The 27,491-nt window shown below is 42.8% G+C and overlaps 2 protein-coding genes across 4 annotated transcripts in view; one reads left to right on the plus strand and one right to left on the minus strand.

Moving 5' to 3' along the window:
* Positions 1-3,069: 3,069 nt before the first annotated feature.
* On the minus strand, positions 3,070-16,734 carry ncstn.L (nicastrin L homeolog). Of its 2 annotated transcripts, none has more exons than XM_018231506.2 (17): positions 16,594-16,734; positions 15,357-15,461; positions 15,146-15,269; positions 13,885-14,003; positions 13,196-13,341; positions 12,905-13,055; positions 12,699-12,805; positions 12,464-12,616; positions 11,194-11,298; positions 10,888-10,965; positions 9,435-9,604; positions 8,969-9,071; positions 8,482-8,574; positions 7,733-7,820; positions 6,385-6,557; positions 5,157-5,369; positions 3,070-3,617 (listed from the first exon to the last, which is right to left on the minus strand). In XM_018231506.2, the coding sequence occupies exons 1-17, from the start codon at positions 16,682-16,684 to the stop codon at positions 3,498-3,500; spliced, it is 2,139 nt and encodes a 712-aa protein (XP_018086995.1). In that variant the 5' UTR covers positions 16,685-16,734; the 3' UTR covers positions 3,070-3,497. The 2 variants fall into 2 exon arrangements, with proteins under 2 accessions (XP_018086995.1, XP_018086994.1); XM_018231505.2 differs by having other exon boundaries at positions 12,699-12,808.
* Positions 16,735-16,814: 80 nt separating this feature from the next.
* copa.L (COPI coat complex subunit alpha L homeolog) overlaps positions 16,815-27,491 on the plus strand; it is a 33,783-nt gene continuing 23,106 nt past the window's right edge. The window contains exons 1-6 of one of the 2 annotated variants that reach the window (XM_018228961.2): positions 16,815-16,953; positions 22,744-22,857; positions 23,678-23,751; positions 23,833-23,913; positions 24,355-24,431; positions 25,205-25,314. In XM_018228961.2, coding sequence (XP_018084450.1) covers positions 16,914-16,953; positions 22,744-22,857; positions 23,678-23,751; positions 23,833-23,913; positions 24,355-24,431; positions 25,205-25,314 — 496 coding nt within the window. In that variant the 5' untranslated portion in view covers positions 16,815-16,913. 2 annotated transcript variants of the gene reach the window in all.

The raw sequence follows: 27,491 nt of genomic DNA on the forward strand, positions 1-27,491 counted from the left end.
TATCCTTATCATTTACAGTAGGGGGTACATTATCCCTTATAATACATGAGTGATACTCAGAGTTCCCTGTATAACTCAGCCTGCAGCCTTGTGCCTTTATATGGTCACAGAACAACCCCTCAGTGACTTCTAATATCCTTATCATTTACAGTAGGGGGTACATTATCACTTATGTATGGTGTAGGTGCAAGAGGTAAATTTAACCTCCGTGTGGAATGATTTGTACAAATAGGAGACATCTAGCCCGTGTGCATTAATGGACATGTGTCCTTGGCATGTTGTTGATTCGTGTCACATACTATTTGCCCCTCAGGGCCGGGTCCAGCTGTCATCTCTCCCTCGCTCACAACCCTCCCCCACTCTAATATTGCACAGGCAGCTGGGGTCAGAGGTCGGGAGCCCTAGGAACACCTTTTATTTGTCCACAATCATTGGACAGAGTCGGTCGGACCAGCTTGCAGACTGTTTATTGTTAGGCAGGGAGATTTTAAAGGGGAACAATGATATATTTTTCACATTGACATGTCAGGGACCCGCCCCTCCCCCAGTGGATACTGATCAGCAAAAAACATGGACTGAAACAAACTGTGATGTGTAAACCTGTTGTACTAGAATTCCCATCAGCCCCAGTCAGGTGAGTAGCAGATGTAGTCCTGATATAAGCAATGTTATAGATTTGGGGTGAGTGCTTATTTGTGCCCTGGGTACCCCTGGAACTATAGCAGGGTGACTGTTACCCCAATGTTTCTATATATCTGTAACCTTGTTATGAGCTAAGGGGGCCCAGTCTGAAGGTCAGTTAGGGGGAGATTTGGGGTGAGTGCTTATTTGTACCCTGGGTACCCCTGGAACTATAGCAGGGTGACACCCCAATGTTTCTATATATCTGTAACCTTGTTATAAGCTAAGGGGGCCCAGTCTGAAGGTCAGTTAGGGGGAGATTTGGGGTGAGTGCTTATTTGTACCCTGGGTACCCCTGGAACTATAGCAGGGTGACTGTTACCCCAATGTTTCTATATATCTGTAACCTTGTTATGAGCTAAGGGGGCCCAGTCTGAAGGTCAGTTAGGGGGAGATTTGGGGTGAGTGCTTATTTGTGCCCTGGGTACCCCTGGAACTATAGCAGGGTGACTGTTACCCCAATGTTTCTATATATCTGTAACCTTGTTATGAGCTAAGGGGGCCCAGTCTGAAGGTCAGTTAGGGGGAGATTTGGGGTGAGTGTTTATTTGTGCCCTGGGTACCCCTGGAACTACAGCTTCCATGGGTATAGTTAGGGGGGATAGAGATGAATCAGTAAAGCACCATTTAGAAGACATGTCCCTAAGGCAGCATTTTGGTGGTTACACTATTGTTCTAGGAATGAGTCTAGTTGGTTGGATTTGTGAGATTGTGGGTGAGAGAAGCACATGGAGTTGCAGATCCTGCTGTACCCACAATCCCCTTCATCTGGGCACCCAGCCACTTCTGTGCCGCATCTCCCACAGTCCCCCGGGTGCAACTTGTATTGTTCTCCCCTTCCACAAACACATTTGTTATTACCTCCAGTTGCATCATAATGTTTCTGCCATCGCCCTCTTCCCTGGGGATCCTAAACTGCCATCTGTTGTTGATACACAACTCCCAGCATCCTCAGCGACACCCGGCCACGCAATGCACAGAGAGCGGAAAGAAAGTAGCCCAGGCCACCGGCTCAGTCACATATTTATATATTTACAAAGTATCATTGTTACAAAAAAAAATGAATGTTTTTTTTTCATCCAAGAGATCACCCAGTTCCAGATGTGGCAGTTTGTGTGCCCGACTGGCAGCAGATCAACTCCGCACATTTAATGGCGGCAACCAATAGAATTTAAAGTATTTACAGCAAATAACACAGAGCTGGGAAAAGAATGAGGGTGTCTAAGACTGAAACTACAACTCCCAGCAGTCCTCAGTAGCAAATAAGCTCTCAGTTATAAAACATGCAGCTGCTTGAGAATGGTTTCCACTATTCTCTATGGGGCAGGTCACACAGGTGACGGCTTTGTTTTGGGGAGTTGCAACTTTATCTAATGTACCCACTTGCAGCCTTTGCTATTATGGGGGTCGCTAGCTTAATTCAACACCTTAAAAGTGGTGCGTCAAGTGCGGGAGGGAAGGATAATGGGAATGTGTAGTGGCTACAGGGACAGAGAGCTCAGCTGCAGTACAAAGGGCACAGAACCGAGAGGGAAGATACAAGAGCAATTCCCCAAACTTCCACCATCACCCCCGGGGGGCATTTTTGTGCCCTTTCCCAGCTCTGGAGGGGGGGGGGCAACTGGAGCAGTATATGTTAAAAGGGGTTGTTCACCTTTAAGTTCATGGCTATTAGAATGGCTATTTTTAAGCAACTTTTCAATTGGTCTTTATTTTTTTCTCTTATAGTTAAGTTTTTTGCTTTCTGACTCTTTCCAGCTTTCAAATGGGGGGTCACTGACCCCCATCTAATAAACAAATGCTCTGTAAGGCTACAAACATATTGTTATTGCTACTTTTTATTACTCATCTTTCTATTCAGTCCCTCTCCTATTCATATTCCAGTCTCTTATTTAAATCAATGCATGGTTGCTAGGGGAATTTGGACCCCAGCAACCAGATTGCAGAAATTACAAACTGGAGAGCTGCTGAATAAAAAGAAGGGATGCACCAAATCCAGGATTCAGCTTTTTTCAGCAGGATTCGGCCGAATCCTTCTGCCCAGAACCAAATCTGAATTTGCATATGCAAATTAGGGGCGGGGAGGGAAATTGCATGACTTTTTGTCAAAAAACAAGGAAGTAAATAAATGCACTTCCCATATGCAAATTAGGATTTGGTTCGGTATTCGGCCGAATCGCTCGTAAAGGATTCGGCTGAATCCAAAATAGTGGATTCGGTGCATCCCTAAAAAAGCTAAATAACTCAAAAACTAAAAATGAAAACCAATAGCAAATTGTCTCAGAATATCAGTCTCTATATCATACTAAAAGATCATTTAAAGGTGAACAACCCTTTTCAAAAAAAACAAAAAAAACAATTAGTAACTAGAAAGAAGTACAAAGTGAGTCTCTAATAAAAATTATTGATGAACCGTACAAGGATAGAGACAAACGGCGCTGTGGCTTCACAATATACAGTCAGCTGTGGAATATTTCCTTCCGGGCCACCGTCTGCTCCCCCCCAAACATCGACAATGTGAAACAATGACAGTGTGAACGACTCAATGTACAGAACTTTATCCAGCCGGCCGGCAGTTACTTGCCCTTTACGTTGTTGTCTCAGGGGGGCTTTATACATTTTGGGTTTTATCCAGTGCTTCCAGAATTTAGGAACATCCACTAGAGGTGCTAGAGAGCTTTATACTGTCTCCCCGAATCACTCTGGCGCCCTCCAGTGGTCACATCCAGTATCACAGCTCCACATCCAGCTTACCTGTCGGCTCCAGTCATGACCCAGTGTTCCCCTTTAATACAAAGGCCTTTGTGGGCGGAGCTTTAATAGGCCACTTCACTGTCCTGGCTGTTTGTGAACAATATGGCGGCCTTGGCGTTGATAAAGTAAGTGGTGACCAGAGAAACGAGAAGCACGGCGATGCCAACCACCAAGGTGATCACCTGCAATAAAGGGGGGACACTATAATGAACAAGGGGAACTGGGGAACTGGAAAACATGGAGGCAGTCCCCTAAATATCCCCTTTCCACTACATTAGTCCCCCACTGGGAGGGGCTTCAGCCCAACTACGAATACAATTTATACAGCGAATGGAACACTTGCGCTCATCCTATTTTTCACTTTGAAAAGTTGCTTACAATTATCCAATTGGTCTTCATTATTAAAGCTGAGCAATTTTTTGTTTCGCCGTGGAAATGACGCCCAATGGGAGAGAAAAAAATGTTGCCTGTCACCCATAGTCTTTAATGCATATCGGCAAATTTTCGCTGGAATTTTTGGCGAAACGGGTTAAATTCGCCCATCACTATAATAATTTATTTATTTTAGGTGTTTTTTTGGTGTCACAGCGTTCATATTGGGGTCACTGACCCCATCTAAAAAAAGAAATGCTCTGTAAGGCTGCACATTAATGGGCAGATTTATCAAGGGTCAAATTGAAAATTCTAATTTTTGAGTTTTTTATGGCCAAAACTGTCAAATTCGACTAGGGAACTGTTAAAATTCGATTTGAGGTTTTTTTTAAAAAAAAAAAAAATCGAATTCAATTTTCGAGATTTATCATAATCTGGTCCTTTAAGAATTCAAATTCGACTATTCACCACCTAAAACCTGACGAATTGCTGTTTTAGTTAGTGGGAATTGTTTGCAGCCTTCCTGACATATGAGCTTTCTTTGGAGAAAAAAAATCAAAACGAGTTTTTAAAACTCGAATCGAATTCGATTCACGTTTTCTTGTCGATCCTATTCACCCAAGTATTGAAAATATGATTTTTTTAATAAATTTCAATTGGTCGACTTTTGAGTTCATGGGAGTTTAAAAAAAAAAAAAATAAAAAAAATAAAAACTCCCATGAATTCAAAATTCGACCCTTGATAAATCTCCCCTTGTTGTTATTGCTACTTTTATTTATTCAGGCCTCTCCTATTCATATTCCAGTTTCTTATTCAAATCAATGCATGGTTGCTAGGAGGATTTGGACCCTAGCAACCAGATGGGTGAAACTGCAAACTGGAGAGCTGCTGAATAAAAAGCTAAATAACTCAAAAACCACAAATAATAAAAAAATGAAAGCCAGTTGCAAATTGTCTCAGGATATCCCTCTCTATATCATACTTAAAGCTCATTTACAGGTGAACAACCCCCTTATGAGATTGTAAGATCAAATAAATGCAAGTGCTGTGTAAATATAGAAATAAGTGATGATAATAATGATACATATATCACTGCCTGGTACAAACTCGCCTCCTATTGGTGGAAACTAATTCTGCAGCGCGGGGCCTACAGCTTTCTGCTTCTATAGAACTAGAAAAGCTAAAGTGCACCATCTGCTGGCAGAATAGGGTATAGACACATACAAGCAAATCAGTACAGTTCCACCAATGGGCATCTGCTAAGTGGGAGGGCTTGAAGTTAGTCACATGGGCTGCTCATATTTGGGTTGCTGAAAGCAAAGAGAAATCAGTTTATCATGTTTCTCACCTCCAGCTCACGACTGGGCACCAAGAAAATGCGGGCCTTGATATCCTTCCAACGACTCTCTGTCCAAGTGGAGTATTCAGTGGAATCCCATTGGTCCAACTCGAAGGCTGGAGACTCTGCCACGTGACTACGAATGGAGCTCCTCACACAATATGGCCGTCTGGATGTTGTGTTACCATCTAAAGGGCCCTGCACCCAAGTGTAACTGTACAACTGCCAGGAAAGAGGAGAGAGGCTTCAGAATGTGACTCCAACATCTTCCCAAAGTTTTATGGGATCTCTCTGTACAGACTACGAGCAAACTTAGGGGACTGTTCCTGCTGAATTGTGCTTAGTACAGGGAATACCTATGCTGCCATAGTTTTATGGGATCTCTCTGTACAGACTATAAGTAAACTTAGGGACTGTTCCTGCTGAATTGTGCTTAGTACAGGGGAATACCTATGCTGCCATAGTTTTATGGGATCTCTCTGTACAGACTATGAGCAAACTTAGGGGGCTGTTCCTGCTGAATTGTGCTTAGTACAGGAGGGTGTCCCAGTCCCAGGAAGCACCTGTAATGCAGCCTCCCAGCTTATCTTTTCCAGTGTGGGTCCGGGGAGGGCCGCAACACTAGTGCAGAGAGTGGACTTGTGTTCTCTAACACTGGAAAGCCAAATTTATGGTTGTTGAAAAGGGGAAATTTGTCACTTAAAGGCACAAGGAGCTTTTTTGCCACCCCTGATAACTAGGTTGGTGCTGCTGCCTGAGGCGAGTTATTCAACTTATCTAATTGGGGCAGCGCCCCTGGTCCCAGTTAATGCTATGGCAGGAGTATCACATGAGCACCATATTTGGCTGGTCAAGCATCAGTCACTAGTGATGTGTGGGCTGGGCCAATACCCGCGGGACACAACCTCGGCACTTCCTTTGCGGGTCACGGCGTGTTTTGGTGAAGCTCTTCTTCCTGCGACTTTACACTGCCGGCTTCCTGCATTCTTTTTTATACTCTTGTGCATGCTCCGCCCCTTTTGTGATGTTATTGGGGAGGAGGCGGGTGTGGGTCCCATCCCATTTGCCATATGGCCACACCCCAAGGGATGTCTTTTCAGGAAACGGTCACATTGTACAGGAAGGTTTTGGGCAGACAGGTTAAACAGGTTAAACACCTCCTGCTAATTCCAGTAACAAGCTGTGTCCCCAAGTTGCAAATGTGAGAGTAATTTAACTAAACACGTGCAGCACTTACTTCTTTCTTGGGATCGTCAATCTTCTCTGGGTTCTGACATTCGTCATTCGTCAGGTTCATCACCGTTCCAGTGAGGTTGGCCAACACAGAGAGCAGGAGGCTGGCGGGATGATTGGGTTCCCTCAAGTTACTCTTTATTGTGCCCGTCATATAATACTGCAACGGCCCGTTATCTACAGGAGTGACAGAATGAAGAGACAGCGTGAGTCCCAAAAGTCTCATCCCCCAGTTATCCCTCTACTACTGTATGTACTAGTGATGTGCTGCACCCGCCTCCTCCCCTCTATATACAGACCCACAGCACTCCACTGATGATGTCACAAAAGGGGCAGGGCAAGCGTGAGGGTGTTGGAAGCAAGAATCGCTTATATATAAATATATAATAGCACTCACCCCAAATCTCCCCCTAACTGACCTTCAGACTGGGCCCCCTTAGCTCATAACAAGGTTACAGACATATAGAAACATTGGGGTGTCACCCTGCTATAGTTCCAGGGGTACCCAGGGTACAAATAATCACTCACCCCAAATCTCCCCCTAACTGACCTTCAGACTGGGCCCCCTTAGCTCATAACAAGGTTACAGATATATAGAAACATTGGGTAACAGTCACCCTGCTATAGTTCCAGGGGTACCCAGGACACAAATAAACACTCACCCCAAATCTCCCCCTAACTGACCTTCAGACTGGGCCCCCTTAGCTCATAACAAGGTTACAGACATATAGAAACATTGGGGTGTCACCCTGCTATAGTTCCAGGGGTACCCAGGGTACAAATAATCACTCACCCCAAATCTCCCCCTAACTGACCTTCAGACTGGGCCCCCTTAGCTCATAACAAGGTTACAGATATATAGAAACATTGGGTAACAGTCACCCTGCTATAGTTCCAGGGGTACCCAGGGTACAAATAAGCACTCACCCCAAATCTCCCCCTAACTGGCCTTCAGACTGGACCCCCTTAGCTCATAACAAGGTTACAGATATATAGAAACATTGGGGTGTCGCCCTGCTATAGTTCCAGGGGTACACAGGGCACAAATAAACACTCACCCCAAATCTCCCCCTAACTGACCTTCAGACTGGACCCCCTTAGCTCATAACAAGGTTACAGATATATAGAAACATTGGGGTGTCGCCCTGCTATAGTTCCAGGGGTACCCAGGGTACAAATAAACACTCACCCCAAATCTCCCCCTAACTGGCCTTCAGACTGGGCCCCCTTAGCTCATAACAAGGTTACAGATATATAGAAACATTGGGGTGTCACCCTGCTATAGTTCCAGGGGTACCCAGGGTACAAATAAACACTCACCCCAAATCTCCCCCTAACTGGCCTTTACTTACCCAGAGCACTTCTCCATTCTGCTTTGATGATGGACTGGAACCAGCTGTTGTTGGACATCTTTAAGAAGCCGTATAACATCTGTGTGACCTGCAGAACAGTAACGAACCAATCAGCCTCCACACAACAATACACACGAGATTCTGGGAAAACTCAAACCACAAGATCATAAGAATGAATTTTAAAGCAGCAGATGTATAACAAGTTGAGATGTGCTGTGGTTTATGGGCCAATAAGCTGCCAACTAAGTCTGAAGTGGCCACATTCACATCTCTCGTAAGAGGTTTATGACCCCCCCCCTTGGGCAGCCAAACAAAAGAACAATGGGAAGGTAACCAGATAGCAGCTCCCTAACACAAGATAACAGCTGCCTGGTAGATCTAAGAACAACACTCAATAGTAAAATCCAGGTCCCACTGAGACACATTCAGTTACATTGAGTAGGAGAAACAACAGCCTGCCAGAAAGCAGTTCCATCCTAAAGTGCTGGCTCTTTCTGAAAGCACATGACCAGGCAAAATGACCTGAGATGCACCTACACACCAATATTACAACTAAGAAAATACATTTGTTGGTTCAGGATATTAAATTGTATATTTAATTATTTGCAGTGTAAACAGTGTAATTTAGAAATAAAAACAACATCATGAAAATCATGACAGAATCCCTTTAAATTACACCGTGCCTTTAAGTAGTAGCTCCTTGCGAAACCACTGGAGTTTCATTTAAATGAACGAGATTCAGTGCTTACGGTTTTGGGGTCGGCCTTTATTTCCGCTGTGCTCTTCCCTCCAGCCAGCCTGTACAGAGAGTTGGCAAGCACGGTGGCAACATCTGCAAGAGACTGCAAAGAAAAGGGTCAGACTTGCAGGATCAGCAATACCATACAATCCAGTTCTGTGGAGAGAGTCCTAGTTTTATGGAGCAAAGTCTTCATGTTTCTCAGGAATGTTTCTTACCAGACAGTCAAATTTGAGTTCTTAAAGGGCAAGAGTATGACAAATTTAAATTTTATTAAAAACTCGAATCGAATTTGAATAACTCCCTAGTTGAATTTGACAGTTTTGACCATAAATAAAAACTCGAATGTCAGGAAGGCTGCAAACAAGTCCAAATTGATCCCTGGATCCCTAACTCCCTAGTCGAATTTGACAGTTTTGACCATAAATAAACCTTGAAAATTAGAATTTTCAATTCGACCCTTGATAAATCTGCAATCTTAAACAATATACTCCTACCCGAGCCGTATCGGTGATATATTGCAGCTGTTCTTCTTTGGTCAGCCCTTCTGGATATCTCATGTGGATGTTATCAGCTGTGTCGTATACGCTGTGATAATATCTGGAAGGGGAAAAGAGCATCTCTTTAGTGGACAGACGGAACAATGAAAAACATGAAGAAATGACATTTTGGGATCAGGCAGGAAGACAATGTGCAATTTGTTTGCAGGGTTCCACACTCCATTTCAGCCACTTCCCTCATGTATTGGTGAGGGGAAGGAGCACAGGGCAGGAGTAGGAGTAAATAACACATAGGAACCTGACTCTGCCTTGAGGATATTTGACTGGCGCATCGCATGCAAGTTGCAGCAGGATGACGTATTAGGCACCTGCTGCACTGTGGGTTCTGACAACTGCACATTCCTCCCACCATCAAAGGAGCCAGGCAGTGGGTATGACTGGGGATATTTAGGAAGCAACCTACCTGTTGCTGTAAGCAGCTCTGTGATCGGTAAGTACAACTCCGGGGATGTTCCGCGCCCTAAGGAATCGCTGCAAGGAAGCAGGAGGGAGGGGCTGCGAGTGGTCAACTTCTTGTACCGTCACATTGGAACCATGACTTGCACTCACTAGCGAGTCGACCACCTCTTGTACCTAAAGCAACATAAAGAAAGGAGTAAAGCTTTCAGCAAAGCCCTATTCCTTGAGCAAAAAACACTGATCCCTTTCCTTAGCCCCGCCCCTGCCTGACTAATGTCCAACATTAGGTGAAAAATCAGGAGGCAAAAGAATAAGAACTCTGTAGCTATTGCATATAAAGGTCAATGTTTTGTCCCAAGTAAATTCCCATAAACGTATGTGTATGATTGCTACTACTATGCTCGGTCACATCCAGCACAATTACAATGCAGCAAACCCCTATACCTGACCGACTCCTACATTAAAGGGATACTGTCATGGGAAAATCTTTATTTTTTAATGCATCAGTTAATAGTGCTGCTCCAGCAGAATTCTGCACTGAAATCAGTTTCTCAAAAGAGCAGACAGATTTTTTTATATTTAATTTGGAAATCTGACATGGGGCTTTCCCAGCTGCCCCCAGTCATGTGACTTGTCTCTCCTTACTGCTGTACTGCAAGTAGGAGTGATACAACTAGGGATGCATCGAATCCACTATTTTGGATTCGGTCTTTGCGAAAGATTCGGCCGAATACCAAACCCTACTTTGCTTATGCAAATTAGGGGTGGGAAGGGGAAAACATTTTTTACTTCCTTGTTTTGTGACAAAACATCATGCAATTTCCCTTCCTGCCCCTAATTTGCATATGCAAATTAGGATTTGGATTCGGTTTGGCCCGGGAAGAAGGATTCGGCCAAATCAGAATTCTGGCCGAATCCAGGATTCAGTGCATCTCTAGATATAACCCCCTCCTTTCAGCCTAACAAAAGAACAATGGGAAGGTAACCAGATAACAGCTCCCTAACACAAGATAACAGCTGCCTGGTAGATCTAAGAACAGCACTCAATAGTAAAATCCAGGTCTCACTGAGACACATTCAGTTACATTGAGTAGGAGAAACAAGAGCCTGCCAGAAAGCAGTTCCATCCTAAAGTGCAGGCTCTTTCTGAAAGCACATGACCAGGCAAAATGACCTGAGATGCACCTACACACCAATATTATAACTAAAATATACACTTGCTGGTTCAGGAATTCAATTTTATATTGTACAGTGTCATTTAGAAATAAAAACTACACCATAAAAATCATGACAGAATCCCTTTAACTAGAGCCTGCCATCAGTAGCAGCACATGCAAAATGTATTTACAATATATGGACTAATATTTTGTGCAATCTGCCCCATAAAACAGGAACTTCAGTTCCCCCTGTGAGATTCGGCACTCAGATGTTGCTATTTGCAGGGCCCGGGTCATTACCGTCGCATTCACGGTCTCGTTATTCTTGGAGATGGGATCGGTGTGAATCCACAAGTAGGAGTCATTTCTCAGCGCCACCTGCAGGAGAAGCATCAGAATGCACCTTGATTACTTCCACATACAATCCTGTGTGCATCAGCTTCTCATTCCCTCCTCCCTCCCTCATTCCTGCCTGTCTGTTTCCCACTCCATACAAAGCTTTATCAGACATAGAGTGTAGGGAAGTGCAACAAGGTATTTCAATAAGACAAATCACAATACACACACACAACACACTGATTTGAAGGGGAAAGACCAAGCACTTACCTGGTTCAGTTCAACAAATGAATGGATGTTCCCCAGTGAGACAGGGAAGTGGCCTTTTTCCATGTCATACACCATCCTGGAACTGCCAATATAGTCGTAGATTTCCTGCAGGGAGTGTGGGGTTGAATACATCATAATATAGATATATATTATTTATTTTACTTGCATAAAACCAGCCCCGTGAGTCTCTATTCTGCATAGGAGTTAACTATTCCACTATTGCTGGCATTCTACGGTAAATGGAGTGCACCTTTGGAACTTCTATTATATATATATATATATATATATATATTCCGAGGAATGCCAGCACTCACGAAAAAATAAATAAGTCTGCCTGGGTGCGCGATCAATAGATAAGTCAAACAAACCAAAAAAAGGATCAGCACTCACAGGTCTTAAAAATAAAATAAAATTTTTTTTATTAAAGAGCTATGGACTGACGTTTCGGCTCTTCCAGAGCCTTTCTCAAAGTACTTTATTTATTTCGGAACTCAATGTTACGATCCCTAACTGGGATCTTTGTCAAGGGAATACAAAACAGGCAACTAGTAAACCCATAATCCCACAGAATTTAAACCCACCGGCGCGAAAAACGTTGCTAGGCAACCAATGTAAATGACAGTTCGTGCATATATAAATACACACACCCCTTGGCCTGACCATAATGAGAGTTTAATATTTCATGCTGTGCTTTATAAAATTATTTAGCTCTAAAAGCAAGATTAGTGCTGTAATACAGTGATCTTGAACTACGTCTCCCTGCACTTGAATCCTGTGCGGGTCGATTTTTTTTATACCCATAGCCGCAATTTGACCCGACCCAGGGGACATGCAAAATGGGAAGTGACTTCACATTGGCTCGGAAGTGACGTCAATCCGGTGCCGAATCTTCCCAAAAAAAAAAAATAGAAACTGGAAGAACCACAAGGGTGGGTGGGATCTAGTTCACACCTTTGTTGGGTACCCAGCCAGGTTACCTGCGGACTGCCCAAATGGCCAAGGAATCAGGGAGTTTTTGCCCAAAATCCAACTACTTTGCGGTTATTACGCGGGTATCCGTCCCGATGCAGGACTCTACCCTGCACCCCAGCAGAGTTAATTCTGAAAGTTGTCACCCTATCAAAAGAAAGTTGTCTTCCCCATAAGAAAGGTTGTGGCTTATTCAATAAACTGACCAATCAGAGTGACGAGTATATTCTCTTCTGTATAACAATACTTAACATGACCCAATACTATATGACTCGCCCCCGCTATCCCATCACGGACTCACCCCTTGAAAAAGGACGAACATTATATTCCGTGGCAAATCCTGAGTGTCGTTTAGTTTGTGAAGAGCTTCCGCCGCAGCCAGAAGGGTCACAAACCCCGACACTGCGCTGTCTGCCCCCGGAGCCAGATTCCAAAAGAAGGAGTGACCGTCAGCCTGTCGGAACAAGAAGAGGGCACTTAGGCTGGAATAGGCAGACAAACCGGCCAAATTCTCTGGTCAGACAGGCGTAACTTACTCTTGCGGCAGCCACTACTAGCTGCTCCTCCGGCGGGATTGTGCCGGTCGTATTGATGGGCCTCAGGGAGCTCCACACGTTGTGCACAATGATCGAATCGCACACTCCTTCTAGGAAAAAGACAGAGTAAGTTGACATGATCCGAATGCTAGGACTCATCCCAGAATAAACAGGAACCAGCATCCCATAATAAGCCCTTCCCTTACCAGCGCTTATGCTAAACGATGACTGGAGGGAGTTGCGCCGCATGCAGGTGACCGTGTTGGTGACTCCGTACATAAACGAGGAAAGCTGCATGGCACAGAGGGGGTACTGGGGGGCGCTCCCGTTCTGAGGCATGTTGTGATCTCTGTAACACTGCAAAGGGAAAGCAGAGAAGCTGAACCCCCAAAATATAAACATTTACATCAGGCGTTTCTCATATATTGTGCCTTCACTGATTTGGTTACATCACGGCAGACAAAACAAAGAATTGAACCAGCCAGACGGCTACCCACCTGCCTTATGACCTCGGTTTCATTTTCTTCACGGAGCAGGAAAATCGGGAACTGGAATTCTTCATAGGAAAGCCCAGTCCCAAGCGGGTTCCATGTGATATTGTTGCAGTGGGCATACTGGGAGCCATGGTCACTGGTGTACAACCCTGCATGAGAACGTGCCTGGTTAGCCCACAAGAAGGGGGAACAGCCGAGATACAGCACTCTAAGCAACTTTCCAATATATATTAAAGGGATACTGTCATGGGAAATTTTTTTCCCCCAAAACGCATCAGTTAATAGAGCTGCTCCAGCAGAATTTTGCACTGAAATCCATTTCTCAAAAGAGCAAACAGATTTTTTTAGATTTAATTTTGAAATCTGACATGGGACAAGACATATTGTCAGTTTCCCAGCTGCCCCATGTCATGTGACTTATGCTCTGATAAACTTCAGTCACTCTTTACTGCTGTACTGCAAGTTGGTGTGATATCGTCCCCCTCCGTTCCCCCCAGCAGCCTAGCAACAGAACAGTGAGAAGGTAACCAGATAGCAGCTCCTTAACACAAGATAACAGCTGCCTGGTAGATCTAAGAACAACACTCAATAGTAAAATCCAGGTCCCACTGAGACACATTCAGTTACATTGAGTAGGAGAAACAACAGCCTGCCAGAAAGCAGTTCCATCCTATAATAATAATAAGACTTACCAAAACCATCATTTGGACACGGGGGATCGGGGGAGAATCCAGAAGCAGGACTTGTTTTGGAAAGGATAACTGCAACACCAGACACACGTGAGCTCCCCTTTAATTTCTGCATGCTTTCCCTGGGACAAACAGGAAAAATTAGCAGTTTCCACAAAAAGATCAGCATGACCTGCAGCCCCAATGACTCAACAAAGGATAATATTCCCCCCACAACCTATCTTCAGTGTGTTAACCTAAATAAACATTAAAAGGGTTGTTAGCCCTTAAATTCACTTTTAATATGAGGTAGAGTGTGATACTGTAAAACAATTTGCTAATGATTTTAATTTTTTATTATTTTTAGTTTCTGAGTTATTTAGCTTTTTATTCAGCAGCTTTCCAGTTCGCAAATTTCAACGATCTGGTTGCTAGGGTCCAAATTACCCTAGCAACCATTCACTGATAATAATAAGAGGCTGGAATATGAATGGGGAAGGTGTGAATAAAAAGATGAGTAATAAAAAGTAGCAATAACAAGAAATGTGTAGCTTAACAGAGCTTTTTTTTTTCTTATGTGGGGTCAGTGACCCCCCATTTGAAAGCTGGAAAGAGTCAGAAGACGAAGGCAAATAATTAAAAAAAAACTATAAACAGTTAACTTAAAGGGGTTGTTCACCTTTGAATTAACTGTTACTATGATGTAGAGAGTGATATTCTGAGACAATTGCAATTGGTTTTCATTTTTTATTATTTGTGGTTTTTGACTTATTTAGCTTTTTTATTCAGCAGCTTTCTCGGTTTGCAATTTCAGCAGTCTGGTTGCTAGGGTCCAAATTATCCTAGCAACCATGCATGGATATGAATAAGAGTCTGGAATATGAATAGGAGAGGCCTGAATAGAAAGATGAGCAATAAAAAAGTAACAATAACCATCAATTTGTAGCCTTACAGAACATTTGTTTTTTAGATGGGGTCAGCAACACCCATTTGAAAGCTGGAAAGGGTCAGAAGGAAAAGGCAAATAACTAAAAAAAGTATAACATATAAATAATGAAAACCAACTGCAAAGTTGCTAGGAATTGGACATTCTATAACAAACTAAAAAAGTTACCTCAAAGGTGAAGCTCCCCTATTGCCACGACCCCTTTAAGAGCAATATATAATACTCTAACTATGGTGGTGCAGTTGTAGCAGCCTCGGGTGAGGCAAACAATACATTATATACCATATCAGTGTCATTATAATGAAACCCAGCAGTAATAACCCCACTGTAGGAACCAACCTGGTAAAGAGATGGGCTTCCAACACCACCATGTAGGGGGGATTAGGGCCGCTCTCCAGCACCCACTGAAGCTCCTCCTCTTGCTCCACCACATGGATCACCCCGGTGTCACCGCTCTTAGAAGCTGCGGTACAAAAAGAACATAAATAAATGCCTCCCCTCCGATCTCATTGTATTGAACTGCACACTTTAAGCCCGAGGGGTCACTTACACTGGCAGCCCACCTGGTGGGTGGCATTTAGCAGTCGGACGCAAGGCGAGGTGCTGTTCAGCGAGATGTAGATCTTCCTCTCCACTGAATTCCCCCTGCACACAACTGAGGGGGGAAAAAAAACATGGGTAGTTCTCATTAATCAGGTAAAACTGCTTTTCATAATGAAAAAAGAATGTTTCAGGAGTGAGAAGCAGCAGTGCAGAGCCTAGAAAGAGCCAATGACACACGGCTCCCAACAGCAAAGCTACTGTCACAGTGTTTAGAATGATATTTTTTATATATCACACAAGAGCCATGAATATCCTGTAAATTCTATCCTTATAGACGGTGCTTAGTGATGTCATCGGTTATAATCGCAGCCTAGTGATGTCATAGGTTATAATTGCAGCCTAGTGATGTCATCGGTTATAATCGCAGCCTAGTGATGTCATCGGTTATAATCGGAGCTTAGTGATGTCATCGGTTATAATCGGAGCTTAGTGATGTCATCGGTTATAATCGGAGCTTAGCGATGTCATCGGTTATAATCGGAGCTTAGCGATGTCATCGGTTATAATCGGAGCTTAGCGATGTCATCGGTTATAATCGCAGCCTAGTGATGTCATCGGTTATAATCGCAGCCTAGTGATGTCATCGGTTATAATCGCAGCCTAGTGATGTCATCGGTTATAATCGCAGCCTAGTGATGTCATCGGTTATAATCGCAGCCTAGTGATGTCATCAGTTATAATAGGAGCTTAGTGATGTCATTTCTGTCACATGACTGACACTTGTGTCTTATAATAAATAAAGTCCCCTGAGGATATTAGAAGTGACCTGGGAGTTGAATGAGCTGTATATATAGTAGAATGAGGCCTGCATGAGTTATAATACGGTTATATTTTACAATAGAGAGTCATTTATTCATCACTAGATCAGACATATTGTTATATACATGGGAAGTGACAGGAGGAGGCGCTGTTCTCTCCCAATAGCAGTGACAGATAAAGGGACTGATCCTCCCAAGCCCCAGGCCCATGACACAGATATTCTCATGATCACTATACAATTGCTTCTCTGTGTGACACTTTACATGACATTCACCCAGTCCTCTCCACCCCGATAATACAAACTACAACTCCCATCATGCTCCGCCAGCCCGTGACCAGTAACACAACAATAGGAACAGGGGGCAGCGCCAACACCACATTATTCAGTCAACATTGCCCTCGGGTGCCCCAGAGAAGCCCCTTACCGGCCAGCAGAGCCGCGACAAGTCCCAAGCACCTCCACACCCGATAAGCATCGCCCATCCTCCTCACACAACAAGCAGCCGGGACGGCCATTGTCACAAGCTCCACTACTTCCGCCTACAATCTGGACTCAGGAAGCCGGCAGGAGCGGCCACAGTCTAAAAACAATTTCACTTCCGCCGTAGAGTTCAGCTGTGTTCCAAACAGGAAGCCAGGGCTGAGTGTTGCGCAGGCGCAGTGAGGGGGTGTAGCGGTGTCCAACGCGGCACTTCCTGGAGAAAGACGGTGACGTGTGTCGAGTGGTGGGAGAGAAATCGGGGAGATGCTGACGAAGTTCGAGACCAAGTCCGCCCGAGTGAAAGGTATTGGGGACAGGGAATATGTTATTCGTACTTGTGGGGCATTTTGGTATTTGGGCCCTGCCGGGCAGTGAAGCGCAAAGGGCGCGGGGCCTGTTACTGCTGCTGTCACTTGTAGGCCCTCCGCCTGCTCCCCTGGTTCTCTCTATTGCAGCTTCATTCCCCTCACAATCCCTGTCACACAATCACTGCATCCCCTCTTTATTATGTTATAGACTCTCCCTCTTTACTATATTATAGACTCCCTCTACTATATTATAGACTCTCCCTCTTTAACTCTGAGTATACTGAAGCCAGGCTCACTGCACCCCTCTTTACTATATTATATAGACTCCTCCTCTTTAACTCTGTGTATACTGAAGCCAGGCTCACTGTACCCCACTTAACTATATTATAGACTCTCCCTCTTTAACTCTGTGTATACTGAAGCCAGGCTCACTGCACCCCTCTTAACTATATTATAGACTCTCCCTCTTTAACTCTATGTATACTGATGCCAGGCTCAATGCACCCCTCTTAACTATATTATAGACTCTCCCTCTTTAACTCTATGTATACTGAAGCCAGGCTCACTGCACCCCTCTTTACTATATTATAGACTCTCCCTCTTTAACTCTATGTATACTGAAGCCAGGCTCACTGTACCCCTCTTAACTATATTATAGACTCTCCCTCTTTAACTCTATGTATACTGATGCCAGGCTCACTGCACCCCTCTTAACTATATTATAGACTCTCCCTCTTGAACTCTGTGTATACTGAAGCCAGGCTCAATGCACCCCCTCTTTACTATATTATAGACTCTCCCTCTTTAACTCTGTGTATACTGAAGCCAGGCTCACTGCACCCCTCTTTACTATATTATATAGACTCTCCCTCTTTAACTCTATGTATACTGAAGCCAGGCTCACTGCACCCCTCTTTACTATATTATAGACTCTCCCTCTTTAACTCTGTGTATACTGAAGCCAGGCTCACTGCACCCCTCTTTACTATATTATAGACTCTCCCTCTTTAACTCTATGTATACTGAAGCCAGGCTCACTGTACCCCTCTTAACTATATTATAGACTCTCCCTCTTTAACTCTATGTATACTGATGCCAGGCTCACTGCACCCCTCTTAACTATATTATAGACTCTCCCTCTTGAACTCTGTGTATACTGAAGCCAGGCTCAATGCACCCCCTCTTTACTATATTATAGACTCTCCCTCTTTAACTCTGTGTATACTGAAGCCAGGCTCACTGCACCCCTCTTTACTATATTATATAGACTCTCCCTCTTTAACTCTATGTATACTGAAGCCAGGCTCACTGCACCCCTCTTTACTATATTATAGACTCTCCCTCTTTAACTCTGTGTATACTGAAGCCAGGCTCACTGCACCCCTCTTTACTATATTATAGACTCTCCCTCTTTAACTCTGTGTATACTGAAGCAAGGCTCACTGCACCCATCTTCACCCCAATAGCTGTACCCCCATCTTTAATACTACCCCCCCAATAACTGTACCCCTTCTTTACACCCCCCATGTAAATATATATTTTTCCCCCACTGCTGGTTCTGACTTTCGAGATGATGTAGCAGAGGCCAGCTCTCATCCAGCCAAGCTTCTCTATTCCCACAGTGCCTGCCATGTTTCTCCTTGGATCTGCTAAAGTTTTGACTTCTGCTCGAATAGCTCAGGAGTCGGAACCAGCAGTGCAAAGGAGAGCAAAAAGCAGAACAGACGCTGCTTGCAAATACCTTTAAATCCATCTCATATCTGTAATGAATGGACATTGGCGAGCTGCTTTAAATGACATTTTACTTCATGTGGGGTTTACATCCCCTTTAACGTAATACACTGCACTGTTCAGACAAGTAGGAGGGCTGGGCTAATGGGGCAGCTTCCTTGTTAGTCACATGATCATAACATTTCTTGCTTTACGTTAATGACAGGCACTACATTGTGGCGTCACTACTTCTCCCAATACTAGCGATACACTCTTGAGTTGTGGCCCTTTATAAATAAAGAGCACATAAGGCATTGCCAGTTGCAGAATACAGGTGTAAGTGGCATGGCCTCAGTGATGCACATTAAAGTAGCCCATAGACAAGAGAGAATGGCAGAGAGTTGCTATGGAGGCAGGTGTCTCGTGACTCTCCTCGGCTGTCGTTTTGTGATAGAGCAGAGGAACATCAGGAGACACCGTCTGCATCAGTCGTTCCAGCCTTAAAGGGGTTGTTCACCTTCCAACACTTTTTTCCAGTTCAATTGTTTTCAGATTGCTCATCAGAAATAAAGACTTTTTTCCAATTACTTTCCATTTTTTATTCTTTACTGTTTTTCCAAAATCAGAGTTTAAAGGGGATGTTGACCTTTAAATTAACTTTTAGGGGCAGATTTAATGTAAAGATTTTAAGGTCAAGGTGAATTTTCGAGAAAAATTTTCGAATTTCAAGCTATAATTGGAATAGTCAAAATTCGATTCGAAATTGAAAAAAAATTGGAATATCAAAATTTATCATGTACTGTCTCTTTAAATATTCGACTTCGACCATTCGCCACCTAAAACCTGTCGAATTGCTGTTTTGGCCTATGGGGGACCTCCTAGAACCTACTTGGAGTCAATTGGCGAACTTTGAAAAATTGAATTTTTTTTGGGGAAAAACTTCGATCGAATGCGCTATTCCTTTGATTCGAACGGACCTATTTGACCCAAAAAAAACTTCGACTTAATTTCGTTTGGTCTTTTTGATTTTGAATTTCAATGTTTTTTCAATTTGAAATTCGACCATTGATAAATATGCCCCGAAGTACGATGTAGAGAGTGATATTTTGAGACAATTTGCAATTGGTTTTCATTTTTTATATGTGGGTTTTCAGATATTCTTGTTCAGCTGCTCTCCAGTTTGCAATTTCAGCAGATATCTGGCTGCTATGGTCTTGTTTACCTTAGCAACCAGGAAAATGACAGACTGGGCTATTAATAGTAGAGGGTCTGAATAGAAAGATAAGGAATAAAAAGCAACAATAGTAATAAAATTGTAAGCTCACAGAGAAATCGTGTTTTTAGCTGCTGGGGTCAGCGACCCCCGTTTCATAGCTGGAAAGATGCAGAAGAGGAGGGCAAATAATTCAAAAACTATAAGAAATAAATAATGAAGGCCAGTTGAAAAGTTGATTAGAATTATCCATTCTATGACATAGTAAAAGTTACCTTAAAGGTGAACCACCCATTTAAACAAATACTGTTGCTGGAATACAAGAGGGGTCATTTTTTTTCCCCGGCAACCATGCACTGATTTGAATAAAGCACTGGATTATAAATAGGGGATGGACTATATAGAAATATGAGTAATAAAAAATAGCAATAACAATACCTTTGGAGTCTTACAGACTATTTGTATTTTAGATGGGGTCACTGACTTCCTTTTGAAAGCTGGAAATAGTCAGAAGAAGAAAGCAAATAATTAATAAACTATAGTAAAAACAAAAAAAATAAATAAAGGCCAATTGAAAAGTTGCTTAGAATTGGCCATTCTACAACATACTAAACGTTTACCTGAAGGTAAACAACACCTTTAATGTGCCTGTCTCTGATGTTTGAGTCTGGCAGCTGTAATTCAGGCGCAGATTCTGAACTGTTATAATTTTGCAGCAATTCGTTGATACATTTAGTTGATACATTGAGTTGATACATTTCTCAGCAGCATCTCTGGAGTATTGGCAACTATTGTATCAATTCTAACAGCTGCCTGTAATGAAACCCAGAGATTCTGCTCAGCAGGGACAAAGATAAGAAATGCATCAACCAAATGTATTAAAGAGTGATTTAAGTTTATCACAGCACAAGTCACATGACTTGGGGCAGCTGGGAAATTGACAATATGTCTAGCCCCATGTCAGATTTCAAAACTGAATATAAAAAAAATCTGTGTGCTCTTTTGAGAAATGGATTTCAGTGCAGAATTCTGCTGGAGCAGCACTATTAACTGATTCATTTTGAAAACAATTTTTTTCCCATGACAGTATTCCTTTAATTTAGAAGTTACAGTTTACAGGATTGGCGACCCCCCCTCTCAGAGCTGCTTTAGAACAGGGGTCCCCAACCGATGGTTCTGGGCCGTGGACAGTCCTGAACTGGGCCACCAAACAATTTAATGCGGCCTGCCGAATTGGACACCGGTATGCCCAAATTGGATGCCAACCCCCTCCCCGACCTCTCTCGATCACCTCCCCGACCCTTCTCAACCACCTCCGGTCCTTGGAAAAAAAAGTTGGGGACCCCTGCTTTAGAAGTGAAAATAACACTTTACACTTAAATAATAGAACATTTAGAAAATAGGAAGTAATGGGAACAATTCTTTATTTCTGGTGAACTATCTGAAAACAACTGAACTGAAAAAAGTGTTGGAAGGTGAACATCCCCTTTAAGCCGGCCATAGACGTGCAGATTATTAGCCTGTGTTGGACGAACAATCGTCCCTGCCAATCTTCCGACCTGCAACTGATCTTTCAGATTAAAATAAAGTAGTAAAGAGAACAAATCACACAATGCTCGGCCATTAGTTGACAGACGGCAATTGTATGAAAGTTATGTCTGACAAATAGTAATGACAGTTTCCCGTTGATATGGTCAGATAGGCAATACACGCAGATATTATCGGTAGCCGATATAAATCTTTTAACCTGTCCGATTAACTGAACGACCGATCGCCGTGAAGAATGTCGGGACTCTCCACACATGGTCCTAAAATCTTACGAACCTTCGTTTCGTAAGATCGTATCTTTGCGTCTGTGGCCAGCGTTAGCCAGACAGAACAGCAGGGGGTGCTCCTGCTACAAATGTATGATATGAGTTGTTTAAAGGGATTCTGTCATTATTTTTATGTTTTAATTTCTAAATGACACTGTTTACCCTGCAAGTATAAATACTACAATATAAAATTTAATTCCTGAACCAGCAAGTGTATTTAGTTATAATATTGGTGTGTAGGTGCATCTCATGTCATTTTGCCTGGTCATGTGCTTTCAGAAAGAGCCAGCACTTTAGGATGGGACTGCTTTCTGGCAGGCTGTTGTTTCTCATACTCACTGTAACTGAATGTGTCTCAGTGGGACCTGGATTTTACTATTGAGTGTTGTTCTTAGATCTACCAGGCAGCTGTTATCTTGTGTTAGGGAGCTGCTATCTGGTTACCTTCCCATTGTTCTGTTGTTAGGCTGCTGGGGGAGGGGTGATATCACTCCAACTTGCAGTACAGCAGTAAAGAGAGACTGAAGTTTATCAGAGCACAAGTCACATGACTGGGGGCAGCTGGGAAACTGACAATACGTCTAGCCCCATGTCAGATTTCAAAATTAAATATAAAAAAATCTGTTTGCTCTTTTGAGAAATGGATTTCAGTGCAGAATTCTGCTGGAGCAGAGATATTAACTGGAAAAAAACCCAATTTTTTTCCCATGACAGTATCCCTAAACTCGATATTCTCATAAAAAACGAAAAAAGCAAAGTGATTACTTCCTGTATATGTGGATTATTTAAATTACCCACTCCTTGTGTGTTCTCCATACCCTCTCCACCCCATCCCTGGATGTCCTCGCATCTCCATGCCTTCTCTGCCTCCTTCCCGACCTCCACCCCAATCCCCTCCCTTCCTTGCTCTTTCTCCCTGTTCAACAAAGGGGAACTTATCCCTCTGGTCTGCAGAAAACTATTAGTGTAGTTGGCCATATAATGGCACGGGATGCCCTGATAAAGTATATGAGCCTCTGTACTAACTTAGTCTTCATTTTGTGCCACAGGGCTGAGCTTTCACCCGAAGAGGCCGTGGGTCCTCACCAGTTTGCACAATGGTGTCATTCAGCTGTGGGATTACCGCATGTGCACTCTTATCGACAAGTTTGATGAGCACGACGGTGAGTTGCATTGCAAACTGGCGCCATTTCCAATAGCCTTCCCTACATTAAGCGGCAGATTTATCAAGGGTCGAATTGAAAATAAATTAATTAAAGATGTATTTGGAGACCAAATTAATCTGAATGTATAAGAAACGTAATTTTGCTTTAAAATATTTCTGCTTAAAACCTTTCCAGCCAGGAAACTAACATATAAAAATATAAATGCTTAAAAAGATTTTTCAAAATGATTCAGGTAGGTGGTCGCTTAAATAATAGGAATTTTCCAAATCTCGTAGATTGTAGTGAATGATTCCCCCGGGCCGGCCAGGTTTTAAGTGGAACATTTTTTAAAACAAAATTAAAATTCTTAAACATTCAGATCAATTTGGTCTCCAAATACACCTTTAATTAATTTATTTTCAATTCGGCCAATTAAAGAGATTTCTCCTTAATGCCACATTACCTCAATTAATTTTCGAATTGAAAATACTCTGGCCCTTTAAGAACGCGAAGTCGACTATTCGCCACCTAAAACCTGCCGAATTGCTGTTTAAGCCAATGGTAGAGGTCCAGGGTTCAATTTAGAGTTGTTTGTAGCCTTCCTGCAAACAACTCGAATCGAGTTTTTAAAATTCAAAGCAAATTCGATTCTAGTTTTCAGGTCGATTCCATTCATCCGAGTTTAAAAAAAAAAATAGATTTTTTTTTAGAAAAGATTTTGATTGGTTGAATTTATGGGAGTTTAGGAGAGTTTTTTTTTTTAATAGAGTTTTAAAAAACTCACATGAATTTGAAATTCGACCTTTGATTCTAAATGGATTGTCCTCTTGTCCTGTAGGTCCCGTCCGTGGCATTGACTTCCACAAGCAGCAGCCACTGTTTGTATCTGGGGGAGATGATTATAAAATCAAGGTAAGGAGGGATAAATATTACCGTCAGGATACTCTTTGTAATTGTATGGGGATGTAACAAGCGACTCTCCCTCTAATTAAGGCGTGGAATTACAAGCTCCGCCGCTGCCTCTTCACTCTGCTGGGACACCTCGATTATATCCGCACCACCTTCTTCCATCATGTAAGTTGTATAACTCGCACGGAAGCCTCTCCATTAGCCAATAAGCACAAAGCTGGCGTACAAGCGTCTCCTACAGCTGTGATATTGTGACTTTGTTTCCCTATAAGGTAGGGATGCACCAAATCCACTATTTTGGGTTAGGCCAAACCCCCTTCGCAAAGGATTCGGCAGAATACCGAACGGAATCCTAATTTGCCTAATTTGAATATGTAAATTAGGATTTGGATTCAGTTCGGCCCAGGCAGAACGATTCGGGCGAATCTGAATCCTGCTGAAAAAGACCAAATGCTGTATTCGGTGCATCCCTACTATAAGGCCACATTTTACTGTGTCTGTGATGATGGAAAGGGGCAAATCGGTTTATTGCACCAATCAGGCGCTTATAGAAGGGGTGTAGTGATACAGGCGCAGCACTAACCCCCTCAGTATGTTGTTTTTTAGGAGTACCCCTGGATCCTGAGTGCATCCGATGATCAGACTATCCGCATCTGGAACTGGCAGTCTCGCACTTGTGTTTGGTAAAATGAACTACTGACACTTACCCTTAATGGGGAACCATCGCGAAAATGAAAATTTAACAATGAAGTGACATATCGCTAAAATAAGGCACTTTCTAAATAGAATCAATTAAAAAATTCTGTATTTATTTAATATTCAAGTCGCTCTTCACAATCTCGCTCTCAGCAACCCGTCTCTCTCTCTCAATGCTGCCTTCATACTGAGGTCTGGGTCCCATTTTGATTGACAGGTAGGTCTAATACTTCTCTTGGGGGGGGGGCTTCCTTTCATAGTAGATGTTTAGAGTTTAACTCAAATAACCAACTCCAGCACAAACATAAGCTAAAAAAAGAACTGACTCTAGCACATACATTTTAAAATCGTGAACTCGAATACATCTTCAAGCAATCCCCCAAATGATAAATCAGACCTAACTGTCACTTGAGAAAGGGACAAGTCCCCCGAAACATGTTGTGATACTACACCAATAAAGGGGGATTGCCGATTAAGTACTGCGGATTCCTCGTCTGTTTCTAATTTTGCATTGGAAGACCTAACTGTCAATCAAAAACTGACTCCACCTACTGCATGAAGAAAGAAAAAAAAAAGCGACCAGTTGCTGAGAGAGGGACAGTGAAGAGTTAATTGGTTATTTCAGAAACAGTACAGAATATCTAATTGATTGTATTTAGAAAGTTTCTTAAGACAGCGAGATGAGGCTTTTGTTAATTTTTTTATTTTCCTAATAGATCCTCTTTAATGTTACTATAACACTCTTCTCTTCCTTTTGCAGCGTTCTTACTGGTCACAACCATTACGTCATGTGCGCTCAGTTCCACCCCTCTGAAGACCTGGTGGTATCTGCCAGCTTGGATCAGACTGTGCGAGTTTGGGATATTTCTGGTGAGCTGCCCAGGTTGAGGGGGTCCTTGTGGCATCTGCCTATTCCCAACTGCAAGGGGAGAGAAGCGCCGGAGCAGGGGAAAGGCCTAAACGAAAGTGCTGGGGAGGTGAAGGATACAGGTTTCAGGGAGTTGCAGCCCATTAATCAATACTTAGGGGGAACACTGCAGTTAGACTTGCCGTCAGCCCTAGTATAGTAAAGATTTAAATGCTTCTATTTTCCTTTATTGTAAATATAGAAAGAAATGCAACAGGTTGGGGCCTTTATTTATTTCTCTTCCTACTGTGTATCCAATAGAGTGTATCACATGTAGTGTTATCAGCTCTTCTCACTTATAGATATCACACAGGCGGCACAATTTGGCCTCAGACCTAATGAGTTGAGGTTGTCTTCCTCTGGATTCTTTCGCTTTGGAAAGGTTGAACTCTTTGGGCTTAGGCTTAAAGGGGTGGTTCACCTTTAAAGGAGAAGGAAAGTTACGGAGGCAGTTTATTGCCAATAGATTAGCTGCAATAGTGCAAGCTAGAATGCTATATTTATTCGGTAAAATGTTTTACCATAGAGTAAAAAGCTCTAGAAGCTCTGTTTCTTTAGGATAGCAGCTGCCATATTAGCTTGGTGTGACATCACTTCCTGCCCAAGTCTCTCCCTGCTCACTCGTTGCTCTGGGCTCACATTACAGCAGAGAAGGGAGGGGTGGGTGGGGAGAGGAGCAAACTGAGCATGCTCAAGCCCTAGCCCTGGAGGTGTAAGCTGAAAACAGGAAGTCTGATACAGAAGCCCATGAGTACACAATAGAAGGAAAGAAATGTGCTGTTTCTTGTGACAGAGGACTCAGAGCAGCATTACTTTGAGGGGTTACTGGTGTATTTATATCGACCTTTCTGATAAAGCTCACTTAGTTGTAACCTTTCCTTCAACTTTTAGTATGTTGTAGAATAGCTAATTCTAAGCAACTTTGCAATTGGCTTTCATTTTTCTTTTTTTTTTTATATAATTTTTTAATGATTTTTGGATATTTTTATCTTTTGACCATATCCAGCTTTCAAATGGGGGTCACTGACCCATCTAAAAAAACAAATACTCTGCAAGGCTACAAATGCATTGTTACTGCTACTTTTTATGACTCATTTTTCTATTCATATTTCAGTCTCTTATTCAAATCGATGCATGGTTGCTGGGGTAATGTGGACCCTTGCAACCAGATTGCTGAAATTGCAAGCTGGAGAGCTGCTGAATAAAAAAGCTAAAAAGCCACAAACCAATTGTAGATTGTCTCCGAATATCAGTCTCTACATCATACTTAAAGTTCATTTAAAGGAGAACAACCACTTTAATACACTATAGCATTTTTTTAGGCTGTACATTTTTGTCGAACGCTGCACGGCCATGTTGCACCTGATAACCTATCTATCCCCTGTGCCCAATGGGTCATGTGCAGTATAGTACTTTTCCCAACTTTACTATTCTGTCCATGCCACTTGGGTGATACTTGAATGCAAAATGGCACTTTTAAAATTTTTAAAGCCCCCTGCAGATTTAGAAGATGAAAGCAAAGATCCGATTGGTTGCCATTAGCACCTATGTTCATAAATAATAAATAGTTTATCCTTCCTCGGTAAGGAGGCTGTTCCCCTGCACCGTCACTTCTCTCCTGCAGTTCTCAATGGGACAGGCCACACTATTATAAAAGCACACGGCAGATAAGACCAGTTGTTCTAAAGCCTGGTTTTGAGGTGAGAAGGGTCTGCCTCCCCCTTCATCCTCTCTCTCTCTCTCCGCCCAGATGAACCTGGAGGGGCTTCCTTACCAACCTCTTGCTGCCGTCTAATGTTTATGTGTAACTGCTGTGTGACGCATGCTAATTATGTAACTATTTCCTATGTGCATGTCTGCACCAATGTGCCCTAAACACTGTATGGTAAGAAGTGTGTGTACGATACTAACTGTATGTTTCATGCATCAAGCCTTTGTCTAACTGTATAATGATAATAACCGCCTACACTCCAGCCCCCACTATTTTGGATTCGGCCAAACCCCTGAATCCTTCGCAAAAGGTTCACCGAATACCGATCCGAATCCTAATTTGCATATGCGGGAAAGAGAGAACATTTTTTACTTCCTTGTTTTGTGACAAAAAGTCACATGATTTTCCTCCCCACCTCTAATTTGCATA

Source organism: Xenopus laevis, chromosome 8L (assembly GCF_017654675.1).
Source record: "Xenopus laevis strain J_2021 chromosome 8L, Xenopus_laevis_v10.1, whole genome shotgun sequence".
In the NCBI taxonomy this organism is placed as follows: domain Eukaryota; kingdom Metazoa; phylum Chordata; class Amphibia; order Anura; family Pipidae; genus Xenopus; species Xenopus laevis.